Source organism: Cucurbita pepo, chromosome 14 (genome assembly GCF_057944985.1).
Source record: "Cucurbita pepo subsp. pepo isolate OVF chromosome 14, ASM5794498v1, whole genome shotgun sequence".
In the NCBI taxonomy this organism is placed as follows: domain Eukaryota; kingdom Viridiplantae; phylum Streptophyta; class Magnoliopsida; order Cucurbitales; family Cucurbitaceae; genus Cucurbita; species Cucurbita pepo.
In genome coordinates, this window is record NC_141811.1 from 5649922 (window position 1) to 5670053 (window position 20132).

The 20132-nt window shown below is 34.5% G+C and overlaps 3 protein-coding genes across 5 annotated transcripts; all 3 read left to right on the forward strand.

Moving 5' to 3' along the window:
- The first annotated feature begins 771 nt into the window (after nt 1–771).
- Nucleotides 772–7935, forward strand: LOC111809728 (ATP synthase subunit B). Of its 3 annotated transcripts, none has more exons than XM_023696125.2 (14): nt 773–1010; nt 1136–1207; nt 1311–1359; nt 1552–1697; nt 3689–3790; nt 4668–4724; nt 4815–4915; nt 5015–5096; nt 5181–5273; nt 6165–6229; nt 6390–6402; nt 6491–6568; nt 7248–7356; nt 7434–7935. In XM_023696125.2, exons 1-14 carry the CDS (start codon nt 888–890, stop codon nt 7535–7537), a joined length of 1194 nt encoding a protein of 397 aa, XP_023551893.2. In that variant the 5' UTR covers nt 773–887; the 3' UTR covers nt 7538–7935. The 3 variants fall into 3 exon arrangements, with proteins under 3 accessions (XP_023551895.2, XP_023551893.2, XP_023551894.2); XM_023696126.2 differs by having other exon boundaries at nt 775–1010; nt 1136–1201; XM_023696127.2 differs by lacking the exon at nt 3689–3790 and having other exon boundaries at nt 772–1010.
- A 675-nt stretch (nt 7936–8610) lies between these two features.
- On the forward strand, nt 8611–9956 carry POR (C-CAP/cofactor C-like domain-containing protein). Its single transcript, XM_023697725.2, has one exon. The coding sequence runs from the start codon at nt 8675–8677 to the stop codon at nt 9743–9745; it is 1071 nt and encodes a 356-aa protein (XP_023553493.2). The 5' UTR covers nt 8611–8674; the 3' UTR covers nt 9746–9956.
- Nucleotides 9957–12747: 2791 nt separating this feature from the next.
- LOC111810652 (transcription factor MYB8) lies at nt 12748–13978 on the forward strand. The gene is made up of 4 exons (XM_023697394.2): nt 12748–12909; nt 13074–13203; nt 13302–13546; nt 13654–13978. Exons 1-4 carry the CDS (start codon nt 12774–12776, stop codon nt 13959–13961), a joined length of 819 nt encoding a protein of 272 aa, XP_023553162.2. The 5' UTR covers nt 12748–12773; the 3' UTR covers nt 13962–13978.
- Nucleotides 13979–20132: the final 6154 nt, after the last annotated feature.

The window sequence follows — 20132 nt, forward strand, 5'->3', positions numbered from 1 at the left end:
TAGATTATATCTATTCCGTTTAAATCTTTGGAAGTTAAATTGAAACCATATATAGGAGTGATCTCAAAAATGTATTTCTTTGTATTCTCTTTGTTCTTGTTGTACCTACTGACGTCATGAATAATAAAATCTTTAGCCAATATTCCTCATTGTATTTTCTCTCTCCTGTTCTTTGTGTTCAATGTGTGCGTTGTTGAGCGATTCTAACAATTGGTATCAGAGCTAACAATTGGTATCGATCCTAACAACAGAAACTTATCCAGCATTGTTTTGAGATATGGAGTCATTTGTATTTATCTTTAGACAATTGAGAATAACTTTATAAAAGAGACTTTGTAGTGTGAGAGAGTATGGAAAAACACTTGTAAACACTTTAATTATAGTGATTGGCTATCACCTGTGGAGGTAGAGAAATTTATTATCTCCAAACCACGTACATATTTGTGTCTCTTTATTTAATATATATTTGTGGGTCTGTAGGTGGGATTAATCTTACTTCCGCTTCAGCTACAACAATTGGGTATCAAAACATTTTTTTTTTTTGTTCGTGTGAACTAATTATTTATTTATTATTTATTATTATTATTTATTATTATTATTATTATTATTATTGCCTTTGCTTTCAATATTTAGTTAGTTTGATTTGTTTAATTATCCCTTAATTATAAGGTTGATTTATTTGATTAAAGTAGAAGGGTATTTTAGTCCAATTTATTATCTTAACGTTCGCTATTCATAATAATGGCTTGGCCGTTTATTCGCTTGCTTAAAAATAAAAAATAAAAAATTGCGCGAAGTTTCGAACTTGGGCGGCCCGCTGGGGACGTTTCAGGCTTCGCTATTGTTTTCATTTTCTGGGTGTGAAGGAACTGAGACGAGGGAAAACAATGGAAGAACTAAGGAAACTAGAACAAGTACAGAAACTCATTACGTCAATGGAGTCGCACGGAATCGTTATGACTTCTTCATCTTCCTCCAATCAATTCATTGCTAATTTCGTTCTCCTTTTGGTACGTTCTTCGTTGAGATAATCCCTGCTTTACGATCTTAAAGTTCCTTGTCGAAAATTTGAATAAAGGTTTTGATGAATTTCCATATTGATGTGAGTTTGTTTGATAATTGAATTGTATGTTAGGTGAAACCTTGTGGAGAGCTTGACTTTGAAGATAAATTCAATTTGGTTTCTGAATACATGCCGAAGGTGAGTGTAAGCAACGCCACTGACGACTTTGATTGAGCTTATTAGTGTCTGTAATTGTTGGAAGGACTTTGCATCTACACTTGCCATCAACTTTTCTTTTGTTCCACAGTTTTCAGAAGAGTTTCTTGGTGAGGCATCATTGCTGCTTGGCGATGGAGGTACTCTATTCTTATGGTCTAAATAATCAGAAGATGTAGGTCAACAAACTAAGAAAAGTTGTAGAATGATTTTTTTCATTGCAGTTTGTTAGGGTATATATTGATGTTTACTCTTGGAGAAAGATTTTATTTATCTGTTGTGGATCTAGTGGCCTTGCTATTGATTGTTTTTCATGGCTCGATTTGTTTTAGGCTATAGGCGAAAGGAGATGGAAACCACTTTGCAGCCTTATAGTGACAATAAGCTGGATTTTGGTTCTTCCATGAACTATTGTGGGGAAATGGCTATGGTTGGCTTGGATGCAATGCAGCGTGCAAATTCTACGCTCGAAGATTTTGTAAGTGTGTGGTTTAAGTTTTTTCTTTTTGTTGAATGTAAAAAAATTGACATCGTGTGCCACATTGATGCTACTAATATATAAAGAAATCAGAATCCAATCTTTAAATTGTACTACTTTTCTATTGTTAAGGTGCAGTAACTACAAAATTCTATTTCCTTCTTTTCTTTAATTAATTTTTAACCATGTAGTTCCCCTTTGATTGTCATGACCTTCTGTGCTTGATTTACATTTTGCTAAAACGTTACCAAGCTCATCGTTTGTTACAAATGTCGTATAGAAGGAAAAAAGAACGCATGAGATGATAATTTTAGTGAGGTCATAGAGCACTTCTTCCCTGCATCAAGTATATCTACCCTTAACTTTTTCCCTTTTACATTGGAGCATTGCAAATTCATGTTATCCAGTGTGGAAGTGTGTGGTAGCATAAGGTTTTGAGCATTGAGGTTGTTGCTATATTCGGGGAAAAGTGGAATCAAAATTTTGGAGGGTGGCCATAAAAACTATGTTTCCTTTTCTTCAGAACATGCTTTTACTTGTTGATGGAAGTTGTGAAGGAGGTGCTTTTTCATGAGGAAATTTAAGTTATTTAAAAAATCTCAGAACTCTCGTTGTGTGCCTTGGTTTGAAATGACCTTAAATGAAAGAGGCTCCTCTTGTAAATACTGAAGTCAGAAAACAGTGGCAGGAAAGATGGAACCTTGATTCCAACTGGTGGAAGTCTTTCTTGTCTCTGATTAACGACTATTCCAATAGGAAACTTCCTAAGAGAAATGATTGAAGTCCGATCTCTTCTTGTTCCTCTGTTGGCGTTCTTGAAAGATGTTCTAATGAAATGCATCTTCCAATGGCCAGAATCTTGTAGCCCTAGTGGGTAAAATTCCTTGGCAGAGTCAAGAAGATACTCACTTCAGTAATGGCTTTCTTTCTTCAATGGGATGGGGTGGCTTGTGAGAGAGGTTGCCGTTAGTGATGTGGGCTATGTTTTTCTTTACTTGTTCCTGCAGTCTCGACATTGGCAGCTTAAACCCAAAAAAATCTTGCTTTCTTAGCTCAACGTGTTTGGAGACTTAGTTGGAATATGCCTCTTATGGAATATGGGCATATTTACATATATGGAGTAGACGAGTTGGGTTGGTTCAGTTCTTCCTTGCTGTCCCCACATTATTCCAAAGCTTAGGGGTTTCAGCCTTCTTTCTTCCAAAGCTAAGTGGTTTAAAATTAGCTGAGTGCAGGACCCTTTATGAAAATATTTCCTTTGTAATCAGTTATGGAGAAGGGTTAGGGTTTTCAAAGGTTAATTGATCTGAGGGACTTGGAGATGGACTTGGAGGTGCTCACCTAAGAATTCATTCTTGCTGATTTTGCAAAAAACTGCTGGCGTTCCATCTCCACACATTGGAATCTCAGGTTTAGAAGATGGTTACATGGAGTGGAAATTGAGAAGTAGGAGAATGTGTTGAATTATTGATGTCTGGATCGGTGAGATTTGAAAACATGGTCTTCAAAGAGGTTAATTTGTCCAGTTGATGTACTTTCTTTTCAATGATTTTTTTTCCTCCTTTTTTTTTATGATCTAAACTGGGAAGGTGTTATTTATTTATTTATTGTTGTAAGTCATAATGTGGGCCTGGGAGATGTCTATCACCTCTCCCAATTTTGTAACCTTTGTTCTTGTTTAATTCAGGTATCAAGGCAAACGATTGCTATAATGCTATTTTTGTTTGGGCATTTAGTCTTTTTCCTTAAAAACAATTCTGTATTGTCTAGAATCTTTTGCTATAATGCTTCTTTTGTTTGGGCATTTAGTCTTTTTACTTGAAAATAATTCTGTTATGTCTAGAATCTTTTGCTATAATGCTTTTTTTGTTCGGGCGTTTAGTCTTTTTCCTTAAAAATAATTCTTTTATGTCTATAATCTTTTGCATTAGCAAACCTAGGCTATGACAATTCTGCCATACAACAAGCTGACATTTAAATACATTTTGCAGTTCAGATCTTATTTCATGTTTCACGGAATGGATGTAAACAACCCTCAATGTGTATTCAAATACTTTCCCATTCTTTCATTTACTGAAAGTTACATATATCAGGTGATGTCCTACTCTGTTCTTCAAAATTAATTGTTTTTGGTGGAAAATTAGCTGTGCATAAACTTCCAAGGATAATGTTGCAGTAGGAAAGAAAAAACTCTTCAATGATTAATACGACTGTAGGAGGATGTTTAACTCTTCTACCAGATGCATGCAGCACCTATGTGATTCATATTTTGTCTAGTTTCTTAAACTGTTTTTTGTGTAGAAATAGTATTATGGTGTCAGAAAATGAAAACTTTCAGCTTCTGGAAGAACAAAAACCCTGAGAGCCATATGTGATAAACCCAAAGCTGAAATTAAAATCTCATCGTCATACACATTGAATTGTTAGAACCAAGAAATGAGAGAAACAACCTGACTTTTTAATCCATAGAAAGACGTTACAGTATATCAGAACAAGATCTGACACAGTGCATGAGATAGAGCTTCCTCATGTTAGAAAAGAAGAAGAAAAAGAAAGAAAAGAAGAAGATAAACAAGATAAGTAGAGAAGAAAGGAGGAGAGAGAGGGAGAAACGGAGAAAGGAGACGTTAGAATAGGAATTTTTTTTTAATTAATTTCTTTTAATAATTATAATTGTCTCCCCAATGAGCTGTTGCAGCAGTGCTGCACGCTGTTACAATTTTTTTTTTAACCTTCGGTTGATTTGAGCCCTTATTGGGCTCACTAACAGGTCAGTTTTGCTAACCTATTGACAGGTATCCTTAAGCCGACCAACTGAAGTCTGTTTGGCCAGTTTTGATTGGTTGGCTCGGTTTTTTTGGTTTCTGATGGCCACCCCTATCTTTGTTACCCAGTCTTGTCTTTACTATGATCTCAATGACCTTGGGTTCTGTTTTGTTTGTGCTTAGTGATTTTATCTACATGCTGCAGCTGGACACTTTGAACGAGAAGATAGCTTTGGGTGGATCCACTTTTGGAGAATCTCAGGTGTTAATACTGGATAGTGTAAAACATGGCATTTACGTACTCGAATATAGCTGACAAACTTTCACATTCGATACTGACACTGAGATTTAGGAAGCAAATGAAAGGAGCTCTAGGATTCTAAGTGCTATCAAATCTGATCCATTTCAACCTCTTATTAATCTCCATAAATCGCATGGCTTATTGACAGAAAGGTTTGATGATTTGCTCCAATCCATGGTCTCTTCCACGAGAGAAATTGGGACATACTTCGAATGATAGTTAACTGACTTTTATGTTTGTTTCATGCCAAGATTGATCCATGAACTAAGAAGTGGAGAGGAGTATTGGGCATTGGAAAGGCACCTATGCGGTGCATTGGCGAGCAAAGGGAAGGTAGTTGTTGTAGTCTTAATTTATTATTATTTATTCATGTAGGGACTGCTTGTGCTCATGATTGATCCCAACTATTTTGTTTAGGTCTCTGTTGAAGATGTAATCCGGGCTATTCATCTGAAATCATTTGATTATAGAGTGTTGAATCTTCTTTTGTATCAGTTGAGAGGAGAAAAGGTAATTATCTATCCAACTTGAATGCGGTTGTTATCTCATGTAATCCTTCATTTTAGAAGCTTAATAATCTACTTTTCTTGAAGTACTTGAGGTAATTGTAAAGGCCCAAGCCCCTGCTAGCAGATTTTGTCCTCTTTGGGCTTTTCTTTTCGGGCTTCCCCTCAAGCTTTTTAAAACGCGTTTGCTAGGGAGAGGTTTCAACACCCTTAGGTTGTTTTGTTCTCCTCCCCAAACAATGTGGTATCTCACAATCCACCACTCTTCAGGGTCCAGCGTCCTCGCTTGCACTTGTTCCTTTCTCTAATTGACGTGGGACCCCCACCAATTTCACCTCCCTTCGGGGCCCAACGTCCTTACTGGCACACTGCCTCGTGTCTATCCTCCTTCGGGGAACAGCCTCCTCGCTGGCACATCGTCCGGTGTTTGGCTCTGATACCATTTGTAATGGCCAAGCCCACCGCTAGCAGATATTGTCCTCTTTGGGTTTTCCCTTTCGGGCTTCCCCTCAAGGTTTTTAAAACGCATCTGCTATGAAGAGGTTTCGACACCCTTATAAAGGGTGTTCCATTCTCCTCCCCAACTGATATGAGATCTCACAATAATGCTTAGTAATCATCATATGTACTAGTTCTACCTGTACTATTGTATTTTCTGTTTATGTTCACATTTAAATCTAAAGTTCTACTGATGTAAAACTTCAATATCTAGGGATTTCCATTGGTCGAATTACGAGCCTAATATGGACTGCATTCTCGTGTTCTATATTGTAAATATTCTAAATTAACTGTACTTCCTTAGTTTTAGCTGACATGTTAGTTTTGCAAATATTTCTTTCCTATTATGCAACCTTATATTATTAGCCTGATTGTGTTGTGCTGAAGTTTTGTGAAGGTTAATGACTTGCATATGGAATTTCTCTCAATCTCAGAATTGCTAGTTGAGATAGCTGACGATTTGTAAGTATTATCTATTCTGCACTCTTTGACTTCGTTGAACAAATTTCCTTTTTTGTCTCCTGAATTGATTGTCTACTAATAATTAATCTGAATACATTCATTTGGCAAGCATAACACTGGTCTCCCTTGATGCTGGGTTGACTCGATGACTTTCTTATAGGTTTGATTATGAGGTGAGTTTATCAATAAACACGGATTTCTATTTGCTAATATATTTTCTTACCCTTTTAGCTGCAACTAAGAGCTGAGATCTGCGTGTAGGATGATGTACTAGAGAATAATTTCAATATTCTGCGCATGTTTGTCCGGATATATGGAGCTTCAGCTCCAACTGCGCTGGTGAGTGGTTTAGGTAGCCTTATTTTAATTTCTTATTATTCATCTGACTTTATTTTAATTTCTTATTATTCATCTGACTTTATTTTAATTTCTTATTATTCATCTGACTTCTGAAGCAACATGATCAGATATCATGTAATAAATCCTTTTCTGCATGAGACATAGAATAAACATCCAACTCTTGAATTAGCTCCAAGAATCACGAACCTTGTCCAATTATAATTTAATTTTAATTTTATAAACAAAGAGTAGTTATGATGTTATAAGTTGTCATGATGTACATGGTTGAGTTCATCGATTCTAGTTTCTGTTCATTAACTTCGAATTTCTGAGTTGTCTTGGGAATACATAGTTTGCATTTTAACCCGATAACATTTTATTTTTTAGGTTAAATTACAAATTTAGTCATTGAACTTTAATACTTCGACCTATTTACTCATATACTATAAAAAGTTTGAATTTTAAATTTTGAATATTATTCGAATTTTAAAGTCTGTTCAGCTAAAAAGCTTAAAATTCAAACGTAATTGTTACTTTTTAAAACTGAAAAACTAGATGAACATCAAGATCAAAGTTGAAAGTTGAAAGGGATTAAATTTGTACATGGCAAGCGGCATACATACAGGCTGTACAGGGTGTTTGATTCTGAGTACTAAGTTTATGTGGTAGTGATTTTCAGGCAAAATTTGTGAGCGAGGCTGAGGAAAAGTATGACAGACTATTAAAAGCATTGGATCCTCATTTATCCTCACTTTACCAAAGGAGATGTGAAGAGGCGACTAAAGAAGGTAATTGAGTCCTAAAATCTTAAAGAACTAGTTCCTGATATATGAAAGCATATGGAATCATTTTGACATGTAATCAGGTAGTCAGGTGTCAGCACATCCATTCGGATCGTGGAGTATGCCACCTCTGATACACGACGAGGACTCGTTTCGAGCATCTGTTATATCGAACATTCAAACGTGAGGCCATTATAACTTCGTAACAGCCGAAAATATCCTTCCTAATCTGAGACTCATGCTTCTAACTGGGGGACTGTTGGTTCTGCAAATCATTAGTCAGATATCAAAGGCACTTGCAGCCTTGGCTGGACTTAATATTCAGTTTCATGCTGTTTGTAGTTTATATAAAGTCTAAGTTATTAGGGTTCTTTTTTTCTTCTTTCAATCCATTAGGAGTTTCTGATATGGGTTTCCCATTGTGATATTGTTGTATGTCTTGTGATGATAAAGCCATGCCAAAATCTTAGATTAAGATTTAGAATAGCAATCAAATTGTCAATCAAACCGACCCTAACTCGGGATGACTTAATAACGCGGATGAGATATAAATTAACTTTTCTAATATCGAATTTTTACTTCCTATTTTCACGTCTCCAAAACAAAGTCTTGCTTAACCCTTTATCTCTCTTTTCTTCTTTCTTCATCTAGTCAGGTTTGATCTGTAGCTAGTTGCGAGTAACAAGGTAATGGTATCTCTCCCTATCGGTAATGGTATCTCTCCCTATCGGTCTCACTGCTTTGCTCCTTCACATGTCGGTAAAGCTGCTTCGCTCCTTCACCCAACTTTTTGATGACCAATAACTTTCATTTACGAGATTAAAATGTTCGTTCTAACTTCTATTGCCAACATGTTGCAATAGATATCCACCTATTGAACTTCTATTGCCAAACATATTGCAGTAGATATCCACCTATTTCAATTAGGTGTATAAGGTTTCACGAATTTTTTTTCTATTTTCTAATATATTTTTAATAGATAATTTTCATTTTTCAATATAATTTCTATTAATAATGAAAAATATCTTAATAAATCTAATAATATTTTATTAAAAAATATAATATGTACCCATATAAATTCTAAAAATTCAATTTTCAATATTATAATATAATCTTTTAATATTATTAATTTTTTTTTTTTTTTTAAGAAAATAAAGGATTAAATCGTAAAAAGTCCCGTAATTTTGCACTCAACAATTGGAATAAATAAAAAGAATACAAAATAATCAGAAAATAAAAAATATTTAATGGCATTTTCATTTTTCACATAAAACTTCAATTACGCAGTCTGCAGATTGGGGGGTAAAGTTCCCTGCGCCCATTAATGGCGGACGACGATGGAGCTTCATCGATCCCTAATTCCATCCCTCCACATCCTTCAGACTCGAGCCTCCAAAAGAAGCACGCTTCAGTTATTGAACGTCTCGCCAATCGCAATCAGACTCGCTTAGAGAACTCCATAACCCGCAGATCGGAGTCGGATTCCTCTTCCTCTTCCACATCCTCGTTTCTCGTCCGCTTTTCTGACTCCAAGCGCGCCATCGAGTCCGACCTCGCTCAATGCCGCCTCACTCCGCCGGAGCCCTCTCAAGTCAGATCTCACCTCGACGGGATTTCCGCCTCAATCTCCGACCTCGAAAAGCTCGTTGCCGAAACCTCTTACTCCTTGCCCTCGTATGAGGTACGAGCTTCACTCAAATCGATTTCGGAGTTGAAGCAAAGCCTCGAGGATTTAAATTCCGAGTTGCTACCTAAAAAGAAATTCTCATTCAAGAACAAAGGCACGAAGAAAGACACAAAATCGGAGTCTAAAGACCTAGGGCTTGGAAATGCCGGTTCTATGTTAACGAACAAGCAGCAGCAAGCGAGTTACATCGCTCGAGATTCTCCAGGAATCAGAGACAAGGATGGCGAGGTTCTGGTAAAGAATTTCAAGGGATCGGATATTGGGGAGTTTACCATCTCGGGTCTTAGTTCATGCGAGGTCAAATTGATTGGTAGCGTTAGGGCGTTATTTATTCATAAACTACGAAACTGCAAAGTTTATACGGGACCTGTAATGGGTTCAATTCTAATCGATGATGTTGAGGGGTGTACATTTGCAATGGCTTCCCATCAAATTCGGATTCACAATGCGAAGAACAGTGATTTCTATCTTAGAGTCAGGAGTAGGCCGATCATTGAAGATAGCAGCAGCGTCCGATTCGCGCCATACTCTGTGAGTTACGAAGGGATTGAGGAAGATCTCAAAGATGCGAGCCTCGGCGAGGAGACAGGAAATTGGGAGAATGTAGATGATTTTCGTTGGTTGCGAGCGGTGCATTCGCCGAACTGGTCGATTCTGGCGGCGGATGAGCGAATTGACACCGTCAAAATCTCATCTACAGAAGGTTGAGCCCTTGTGAGTTAAGTTTCTCATCTCTACTTGTGATAAAAGTTTCTTTGAATGTTTTGTTCGTTTATCATAGAGAAATTTAATCAGATGACATCGGTTGATTTTGCTGTGCTTGTGTTGTGTTAGTATTATATCCAAAACTGGGAATTCTAGCAGATTCTCTCCTTTACAATTGGTTGATTTTTAAGAAATCTTTCTTGGCTTGGCTGTTTTTCTGCCTTTGCGTGACTTGCCATTGCCACTTGACAACTTGGTTTTTCATATCATTACAATTTATACTTGTATGAATGAAAAATTATCTTGAGGGAATATGATTTGCAGGCTCCCTCTCCCTCTGTAGATGTGCTAGAACCTCGTAGTTAGTGTAATAGTCTAAGTTCACCGTTAACAGACATTGTCCTCTTTGAGTTTCCTTATGGGCTTCCTTTCAAGATTTTTAAAACGCGTTGGGAGAGGTTTTCACATTCTTATAATGAATGTTTCGTTCCCCTCTCCAACCGATGTGGGATCTCACATTTCCACCGTCTTGGGGGCAGCATCCTCGCTAGCACACCGCCTAATGTTTGCCTCTGATACTATTCATAATAGCCAAAGCCCACCGCTATCATATACTGTCCTCTTTGGGCTTTCCCTTACGGACTTCCCCTCAAGATTTTTAAAACGCGTATGTTAGGGAGAGGTTTCTACATTCTTATAAGGAATGCTTCGTTTCCCTCTCCAATCAATGTGAGATCAGATATTATTCCGCTATAAGATATCAGTCCCAAAGTTGGATAAATTATGTGTAAAAAGTATTGGAAAGAGTTCAAATGATGATCATTTGCATATCTTAAGAGGACACAAGCATTGAGTCTGCAATCTAATGGAAGCTTAAGGTAAAAAATGATTCCACAATTACATCAAGCAAAATAGATGTCATGATTTGTTCTTGAATTCAAAGTTAGAATTACTTTCTTTTACAGGATTGTCTGGTATGCCATTAGTTATAGAAGAGGCTTTGATCTACCAAAGTGAGCATAGCTCAGGTTAGAGATTCAAATCTCCGTTCTCTACTTGTTATACTTAAAAACCAAAGAAGAAATATTGATGTCTAGCCATTATAAGATAGTAACTCGGATGGGTAAAACTGGTTAGAAAATGAGTGAATTAGTGTAGTAATACAATGTTTGCTTGACAGCCTCCTAATGTTAATGTTAGGAAGGACATAAATTGGCCAAGTTTGTACTCTGAATGTGCTAACTCAAGTTTGGTGCTATTGAAGAACACCAACAATATATTTAGTACATATGTGGATTAGAAAAACCATTGTTCTTTCTAGTTGATATCGGATTAGCTTCAAACATTTTGTTTGAAAATTTCTTCAGAAAGTTGATAAAATTACTTCAATCATTAACAAAATTGTTCTTTCTGAGCTGAGTTGTTTTGTATTTGAACTGGGAGATGCCTCATGTTTTTGTGTCGTGAAATGAAAGTCGAGCTATGTCAGATGCAGATTTAGTGTGCTGAGTTTCTAATCGGGGAGCGGTCGATTAAATTATACACAATACTCTTAAACTTTGGAATAGTTTTCAATCGTAATTTTTCCTTCTAATTTGAATCACTTCCAACCAACTTTTAAATTGATACGTATATATGAATCAAGGGTCATTACTATTTATCTAATCTAAAAAAGACGTTATAAACAATATCACTATCACATATCTTTCCGTTCTTAGTCATTAGGATATTATTTCAGGGTAAAATAACACTTTTGGAAGTTTAGAGACACTAAAATTTATTTATTTTTAAATTTTCTTGGTTCTTTCAACATTTAAATTCTGTAAAAATAAAAATAAAAATAAAAATAAAAACAATTTTTTTAGAATATGGGTAAAAAGTTGATAAATAAATAAAGAATTGTTTATCATAAACTTAAAAAATAGAAAATTAAAAAACAAAATTATTATCATGATTATTAAAAAGTTGAGCAATGATTATTGATACTTGTATTGGCATCTCAAATAGGAGACATTGACATATTTAACAGTATGTAATGCATATCATAATTGTCCACCAAAAGGCTGTCCTTAGTCTTATCAAATGTTTTTTTTATTTTTATTTTTATAATTTCTTACAATTTTTTAATTCTATTTATAAGGTTTTTCATATATGAATAAGGATATTGTTAAGTATAGGAAATTTGGTTAACCCTAATCTTAATTAGAAAATTTAGTTTAATGTAGAAAAATTGTATTTAAAACGTAATGATCAACTGCAAACTATCGCTAGTAATCAGTAGCGGGGTGAGGTCAATGGTCTCTAGTGGACAGTAGCAATGGTCAAAAACGGTGTTGATCATTAACAATAGTCAGTGGACGGTGATTGTTCACCAAAGAAGTACAGTGAACATATTTTGATAAGTTTCGTATATTATGAAAATTTGAGAACGATTCATAATTAAACCATTCTCAAAACTTAAATCAAGAAATTACCCACGAACTCAATCCATAAACCAATCAAAATTCAATCAACAAAACACTTGTCACAATCACACTTTTGATAGCAGCGAACTTGCAATTGTGCGGCACTCACTTTCCAGCAACAAGTGAGCTAAGTCAATTCGTTCTCACGTCGCCTACGGCCAAGCGACGTATGCTCGAGTCTCTGGCCTCGATTTTAGAAAACGAAGGCAGAGAGAAATTTAGAAAGAGGTGTTATATATGCAAGCAAGAGAGTAACAACAACGGCTCACAGTATATAACTATTAGTAAAGAGAAGTTGACTGAAACCACGAAAACTATTATCCAAAAACGAAATGCAATAATTTTTTATCGAGTACGAAAACAAATGGGTGAAGAAGCAAAAAAAGAAATGCAGTTGGTATTGTGGAAAGGTAGATAAAAAGGGATAGCATTTGACATTTAGATATCAACACACAAACAAGAACATGTTGGTCCCATGTGGGTAGCCACCACTTTAAATAAACCCTTCTTACTTCCCTATATAAACATATGCTTTGTGTTCTTCATGAACCTCAAAAACCTGAAACATGGGAAGATCTCCTCCTTCTTCTAATCAAATTGGCCTCAAACGTGGTCCTTGGACTCATGAAGAAGATCACAAACTTGTCTCTTTCATTACAAAACATGGCTATGGCAGCTGGCGATCCCTCCCCGTTCTCGCCGGTATAACCCTTCCTTCCCCCCTAACCCGTCCCAAAGATTATGTATTCGTAAACGTCACGTTTTGTCATTTTCAGACGTTGTTGACTCCGTTTTGATAGTCTCCGTTGTCTAACTGGGACATGCATCAAGTTTCATCTTCGTTCCTCGTTTGAATTTCTTTTCAGGGCTTAATAGATGTGGGAAGAGCTGTAGACTGCGATGGACGAACTACCTTCGGCCTGATATCAAGAGAGGAAAGTTTTCTCAACAAGAACAACAAATCATTCTCGATCTCCATTCAATCCTTGGAAACAAGTAATTAACGTATATTATAATACCCATTTCTCAATTTATCGGTATAATAATCCCTTTTTTTCTTTATAATAATCTCTTTGATACTTTTTTGCTGGAAGATGGTCCGTCATTGCAAGCCACTTACCAGGACGAACAGATAATGAGATAAAAAACTTCTGGAATACCCATCTCAAAAAAAGACTCATTAAAATGGGTTTCGATCCCGTCACGCATATGCCCACAATTTACGATAATACCCTCTCCGCTCATCATCTTCCTCCACCAAATCTCGAAAACTTTCTCCTTTTTGATCTACCTACATTGAAACAACAACTCGAAGCTCTTCAAATGGCAACGTTACAAGGTATATAGATTAAATTAGACGCTTAAAAGCTCGGATACTAAATTTATCGAGAGAGGCGGAGTAAATTTAATTTTTTTTTTTTTTTTTTTATCCATGTTCTTTAACAGAATATTTACAGCTTCCCCAACTTCCACCTCCTCCCTTTACACCCACTTTCCACCTCCAATATGATCGGAATATGTCAGGCCCTTATGCCAATTTGCCGGACTTGGAGGTATTTGGAGCCTCGGATGATCCAACGTGGACGGCAGTTTCCGGCGACCAAAGCGGAGCTTCCATGTGGGTTTCTTCTTCATCTTCAAATGCTCCGTCGCCACTTCCGCCGGTGGAAGCCAACTCAGAATCAGAATCAGCCCCGTTGACCGACGAGCTGATGTTCAACGATTATTCGTTGTTTAGTGACATCGATCCCTAGTTCTTTTTTTTTTTTTTTTATATATATATTTTAATTTCTTAAATGTTGCGAAGAAATAAAAATAGCTGAGATTATAGATTTGTATAATATGAATATATGATCCATTAATTATATGTATTTTTTTTTTCCCAATTCTTTGGATAAAAAATTTCTTAATTTCTATTATTTATTTATTTATTTCATTTAATAATAAGAACTTTATAATAAATTCTTAAAACTTTATCAATTTTATTTGAAAATTTTAAAAATTAATAAATATATGAGATTCAAAATTCAATTTTATATTTAATATAACTCAATAATTCAATTTGATAAAGTTTTTATTTGAAAATTTATCGTTTTCAATTTTATACAAAACCCTAAACCCTAAATAAAATAATAAAGTTTTTTTTTTTTTTTTTTTTTTTTTTTTTTTTAACGCCACATGCACAGGATTTGAGTAAAGATTCGACACCTAATGATCCTGACATTCTCCTACAACATAGTCACGTTACCTACTCATCGTTTCTTAAAAATGAAAACTATCCCCACAGACCAACACGAGTCATTTCAGCATGCTCTCACTTACCTGCATCCTAGGAAAATTCACCGAGGTCATCCAACATAAAATTGGTTCAAGTAAAGCACGTTTAGCTATGAAGTTCCTACGATTGAACTACCGAAAATGAAGGTACACCTTGTAGGTGGTATAGGTAGTACCTTTCAGGATCACTCTCATTTAGTATCGATTTATTCATGTACTCATCCATTACTCGAGTGTCACATTTTTAAAAATATTTTATTTATTCAACTCGCTTATTTTTTTATTAGCCCTTTTTGAAATTGCAACAATTTTGTTATTATATAAAGAGAAATGTTTGAAAAATGGGTGAAAATGATTAAATTGTTTCCTTTGTTCAAAGCTTATTGAAAGGATTAATTAGAAGCTTCATTAGATTAAAAATTCCATTAATTATTAATTAATTTCAGCCTCTCACTAACCCCAACCACTCAATTTGGATCCAAAAGTCAACACCTCAATTATAAATGTCTCACCTTTATTTTATTTTAATTACTAAATTATGCAAATTAATTTTTTTAATATTAATTTAAAAAAGGGGTTGACAAAAAATATCCTTTCCCAAAAAGTAGTGGGAAAACATTTGTTGATAATATTCTTCATTTAATTTTTAAGAAAATAAGTTAAATTACATGTTTAATAAAAAAAATAATAATTTATTAAACTTTTAATTTTATGAAAATAAATATAAATATAAATTTTATGTCGAGTAATAAAACTTTAAAATTTTAATTTATATTCGATATATCGATGAATTTTATATAATAATAAATATAATCTCTGAACTTTTAATATTTTTTAAAAGAAAAAATAAAAACTATTAAACACGAAATTAAAAGCTAATAATTTTGTTAATTTAAAAAAATATATAATCAAACTTATTTGATATTTTGAACGATTATTTATAAAAATAATTTTTTAAAATTTAGATTAAATTACTTGTAAATTTATTAAAATATATCCTAGCTGATGTCACGTCCACGTAAGCATTACAACCTCCCATATGAACAAAATGAAAATTTTAAAAATAACTTAGAAATGTGAATAATTTTTGTATAATCATCACGTTAAGAAAATCTTACAATATCTCTCGTCACAGAAAAGCAAGGAGAAAGGACTCTTCGATAGCTACTTAAGGCAGTCTAGTGAAGACCGGTGGGACTGGAACTATTGTATCTTGATCAGTGCTGCTATAATTGAAGAACTAAAAAGCTATGTGGTCGAACTTCTTTCGAGATCTAATTCTTTCTCTTTGCGCGAAGGTTTCTTTTATTGGTTGATTCCACTGCCGTAGGGCTCTCGTGAAATTGGAAAGTCATTCGATTCTCAAGCTCAAGCAATTTAAAGTTTTGATCTTGATTTTTTCTAAAATCTACTTTGTTGTCGATATATATATATATATATATATATATATATATATATATATATATATATATATGAAATAAGTTCACGAGTTTCATAAGAGATTCAAATATTGAAAAAAGAAAGTTGTTCAAAATTGAGAACAAATTAAGGGTTTGAATGGTCAGATATATATATATATATATAAAAGGGGTGATTTTCTCGTGAATATTATGCAATTTGCTAATGTTTTAGATATATATGTTCTTGAAAAGTTAGGGAGGATTATGATGATTACATGCATGACGTACGTTATTAGTTTTTAAAGTTTCGAACGAGATATTGTTCGATGAGACTGTTAACATGTAATGATCCTAAATTTTCTACTTAATCTAAGATCGCTACCGTAATCATTTCTATGCAGAAATAACTATTTAAAACGATTTTAGAAAATATAAACTTCATCTTAAAACACTGTCATGGAGTTACGTGTTCAAAAACACCTTTAATATGACAATGAAAGACGGAATAAAGTTTGATTTATATTGAGCAAGAAATACCCACTTCCAAATTCAGCTAGAAATACTCGTATATAGCCAAAGTGTGGCTATATATGAGTGAGAAATACCTTAAAGTTTGATTTCGAGTAAAATACAAAAATCGAACATCAACCAAGAGTGTCATTGCAATTAGTTTAGAGTTGAAATACAAAGTCTTCGTATGATTGATATATTTGAATTACGTTCCCGAACATTCAAAATTTTCATTTTTAACCCTTTAACTTTAGGTTTATTTCAAAACTACCGTTTTTGTTAACTTTAGTGATCGATGCTTTGATCATTCAATTGGTTCCTTGATATCCGTCTGTACTTGTTGTTATGGTGGCAAAAGTAGGGGCTTCGTCAGTTTCGCCTACTATTGAATTTGAACCGGTAACTCTAGCTATATGAAAGCAGTGCTCTAACAGCTAAGTCAAGTTAAGAAAAATAAACCCATATAAGATAAGAGAAAGCCATGTTGGATGATGGAAGTCCCACATCGACTAATTTAGGGAATGATCATGGGTTTATAAGTGAGGAATACTAACTCCATTGGGCCATGAGAGCTTATGCTCAAAGTGGACAATATCATACCATTGTGGAGAGTCGTGTTCGTCTAACAAGCCACACAACCCGAGTTTCCCGTATTATACTGGGGACATATCTTTACGAAAGAAAAATAAAAAGAATAATATATATATATATATATATATATATATCAATCAAGGAATAATCATATTGGATGTGTGTGCACTAATGATCTTGATAATCTCCACCAGTAGAAACCCTAAAATAGTTCTCACAATGATTCTCACTGAACTCATCCCATTAGAAGCCCTCTTCTCTAAGCTTTTGCTGAAGCTACACAAGATCCCCCAGAAGCAATGGATATCATCGGCTCCGCCATCTTCCCGACGCAAGCTATCGAAGAATCCAGCGACCGGGAAGCTATAATTGTTGACACTACTCGTTACGTTATCGTCATCGTCGTCTTCATCGGCTAATAAATGCGGTGGAACGTCGTTCTCGATTTTGTTTCGTTCCCATTCTTCAGCATCCATAGCCCACTCATTGGAAGTAATCCCCGCCATTGCCAAAGCTTCTAAAGAAACCGACATGGTGGTTGTTGCAAAACCTAGTACAAATGCTAACTTTTGAAGATAAAAAGGAAGGTTTGGGAATTTTTTTTGGTTCTTGAAAGCTTAATGGATTGGGTTTGTTGAAGAGATGAAGGTGATGATATTGGTGTTGTATTTATAGATGGAATTTGAAGAGCTTCACGGGTTCCATAAGAATCAAACATTCAAAAGATTGTTCAAAATTTGAGAACTAATTTAGGGTTTGAATTGTACGATATTAATCATGGATCATGTTCTCGTGAATGTTTTTTTTTTGGTCTTGTTTTTTTTTTTTTATGTCAATAATTATTACGTAGCCAAAGATGATTGCATGCATGATGTCAGAGTTTATTAATCTTTTTTTCCGTACAAAACCACCCCTAGTAGAAATTGTCTTTTTTAGGCTTTCCCATTCGAGTTTTCCTCAAAATTTTAAAAACGGATTTCCCTTTCGGGCTTTTTCTCAAAACTTTAAAAACGCGTATGTTAGGGAGAAGTTTCCACACTCTTATAACAAAATGTTTCGTTTTCCTCTCCAACCGATATGAGATCTCACTATCCACTCCCCTTCGTGGCCTAGCTTCCTTGCTGACACTGTACCTAGTGTCTGATTTTGATATTATTTGTAACGGCTCAAGCCTACCGCTAGTAGATGTTGTCATTTTTGGGCTTTTTCCTTTCGGGTTTTTCCTCACAATTTTAAAAACGGCTTTCCCTTTTGGGCTTTTTCTCAAAACTTCAAAAACGTGTCTGTTAGGGAGAAGTTTCCACACTCTTATAACAAAATATTTCGTTTCCCTCTCTAACTGATATGGGACCGTGGACCATCTTTCTTGCTGACACACCGCCCGGTGTCTGATTTTGATACCATTTGTAACAGCTCAAACCTACCGATAACAGATATTGCTTCCCCTCAAGGTTTTTAAAACACTCCTTACTAAGGAGAGATTTTCACACCCTTATAAAGAATGTTTCGTTCCCTTCTCCAATCGATGTGGAATGTCAAATCAACGGAGTAGGATGCGAATTTATTTAATAACATGAGAGAATTGGGTTTATGTGTACGATTTAAGCCAATGGTTAGAGTTGAAGCTACGGTGTCAACTAAAACATAGCTCAACTGATGAACGTATGTGTCATGGATCAAATTTCGAGGTTCAATTCTCTTACTTCATATTTTTTTTTTTTTTTTAAAAATGAGATTAACTAAGATCGACGTCGAAGCGTGTTGCTAACATTGTATTATTACAAAACAAATTGAATCGGATCAAGCGAGGGTTGATAAGAACATGAAAAACATTATAATTAAAAAAAAATGGAGCCAAAATTTCATTGAATTAGTATTTGACATCTATAAAATATCTTAGAAGACTAAAAGAATTGAGAGATAAGGAAGAGGAGATTTTGTTTTGAATGAAGTTAACGTCATGCATGCAATCATATTCATATATTTGACTTCCAAAAAAAAAAAAAAAAAAAATCATAGGACTATCCAAATTTGGTCTCTTTCCCATAAAATTGGAACTTGGGATGCAAACATTCAATATCTCACGAGAACATTGCTTTTTTTTACTTTTCAAATCTTTCTCCTCCTATTCGACAACTTTTCTTTACCTTAATCTGAGAGTCCGACCAATCTAAATTATCCAACACAAATCACAAAAATTAGATTGGATAAGATTTTTTTAGGTTTTTGTTGGATTAATTCTTAAAAAAAACAAAAAGAAAAAAGTCAATCGGGGACAGATCCAAACATAGGGTTACAATCTAACTCAATCATACCCTAATTTTAAGATTATTTTGAAAATTAAAAATATTTGACCTTTGTAGTCGATGTTAGTTATTAAGGTAACATATATTGTTGATAAGTAGGTTTGTTTTCAAATAATTGTTTTAATAAAAAATACCCGACAAATATTAGGTTGTTCCAAAAGATTTCTCTAACTCAAATCGAGTCCGAAAACGCTAAATTAATATTTATTTTGTTTAAGTAAATGCCATATGAACTTAGGTAAACTATTTGACAAATATTATGAATGTAAAGTTTGCATAATAACACCAAAAGCATAACCTGAAATATTCAATTGTAAACTTAAATAATAATAATAATAATAATAATAATTTATTCAAATTTTTGTAAACTGTGGGATTTAAATCAAAAGGGTTATTGTTTTGATAACTAATAAGAAAAGCTTTATAATATGAACTGTTTGAACATTCGTTACAGAGAGAGATTTTAAAAAAATGGTCAAAGTTGACGAATCTAAACTGAAAGTCAGCGGAGAAAGTCAATGCACAACCTTGAGTGGGCTAATCACGTGAGCCTTTTGGCACAATGAACACAACTGAATATAATTACTTAAAAAGAAAAGTCTCATGTAACGGCTTTTTAGCTTTCTCTTTCACGCTTTCCCGCGAATTTAAAACGCGTTTAATAGGAAGAGGTTTCCACAGCTTTATAAAGAATGTTTCGTTCTCCTCCCCAACCGACGAGAAATCTCACAATCTACCCCCTTTCGAGACCTAACGTCCTCGCTGGCACTTTTTCTTCTCTTTGATTGTGAGATCCCACGTCAGATAAGGAGGAGTACGAAACATTCTTTATAAGCGTGTA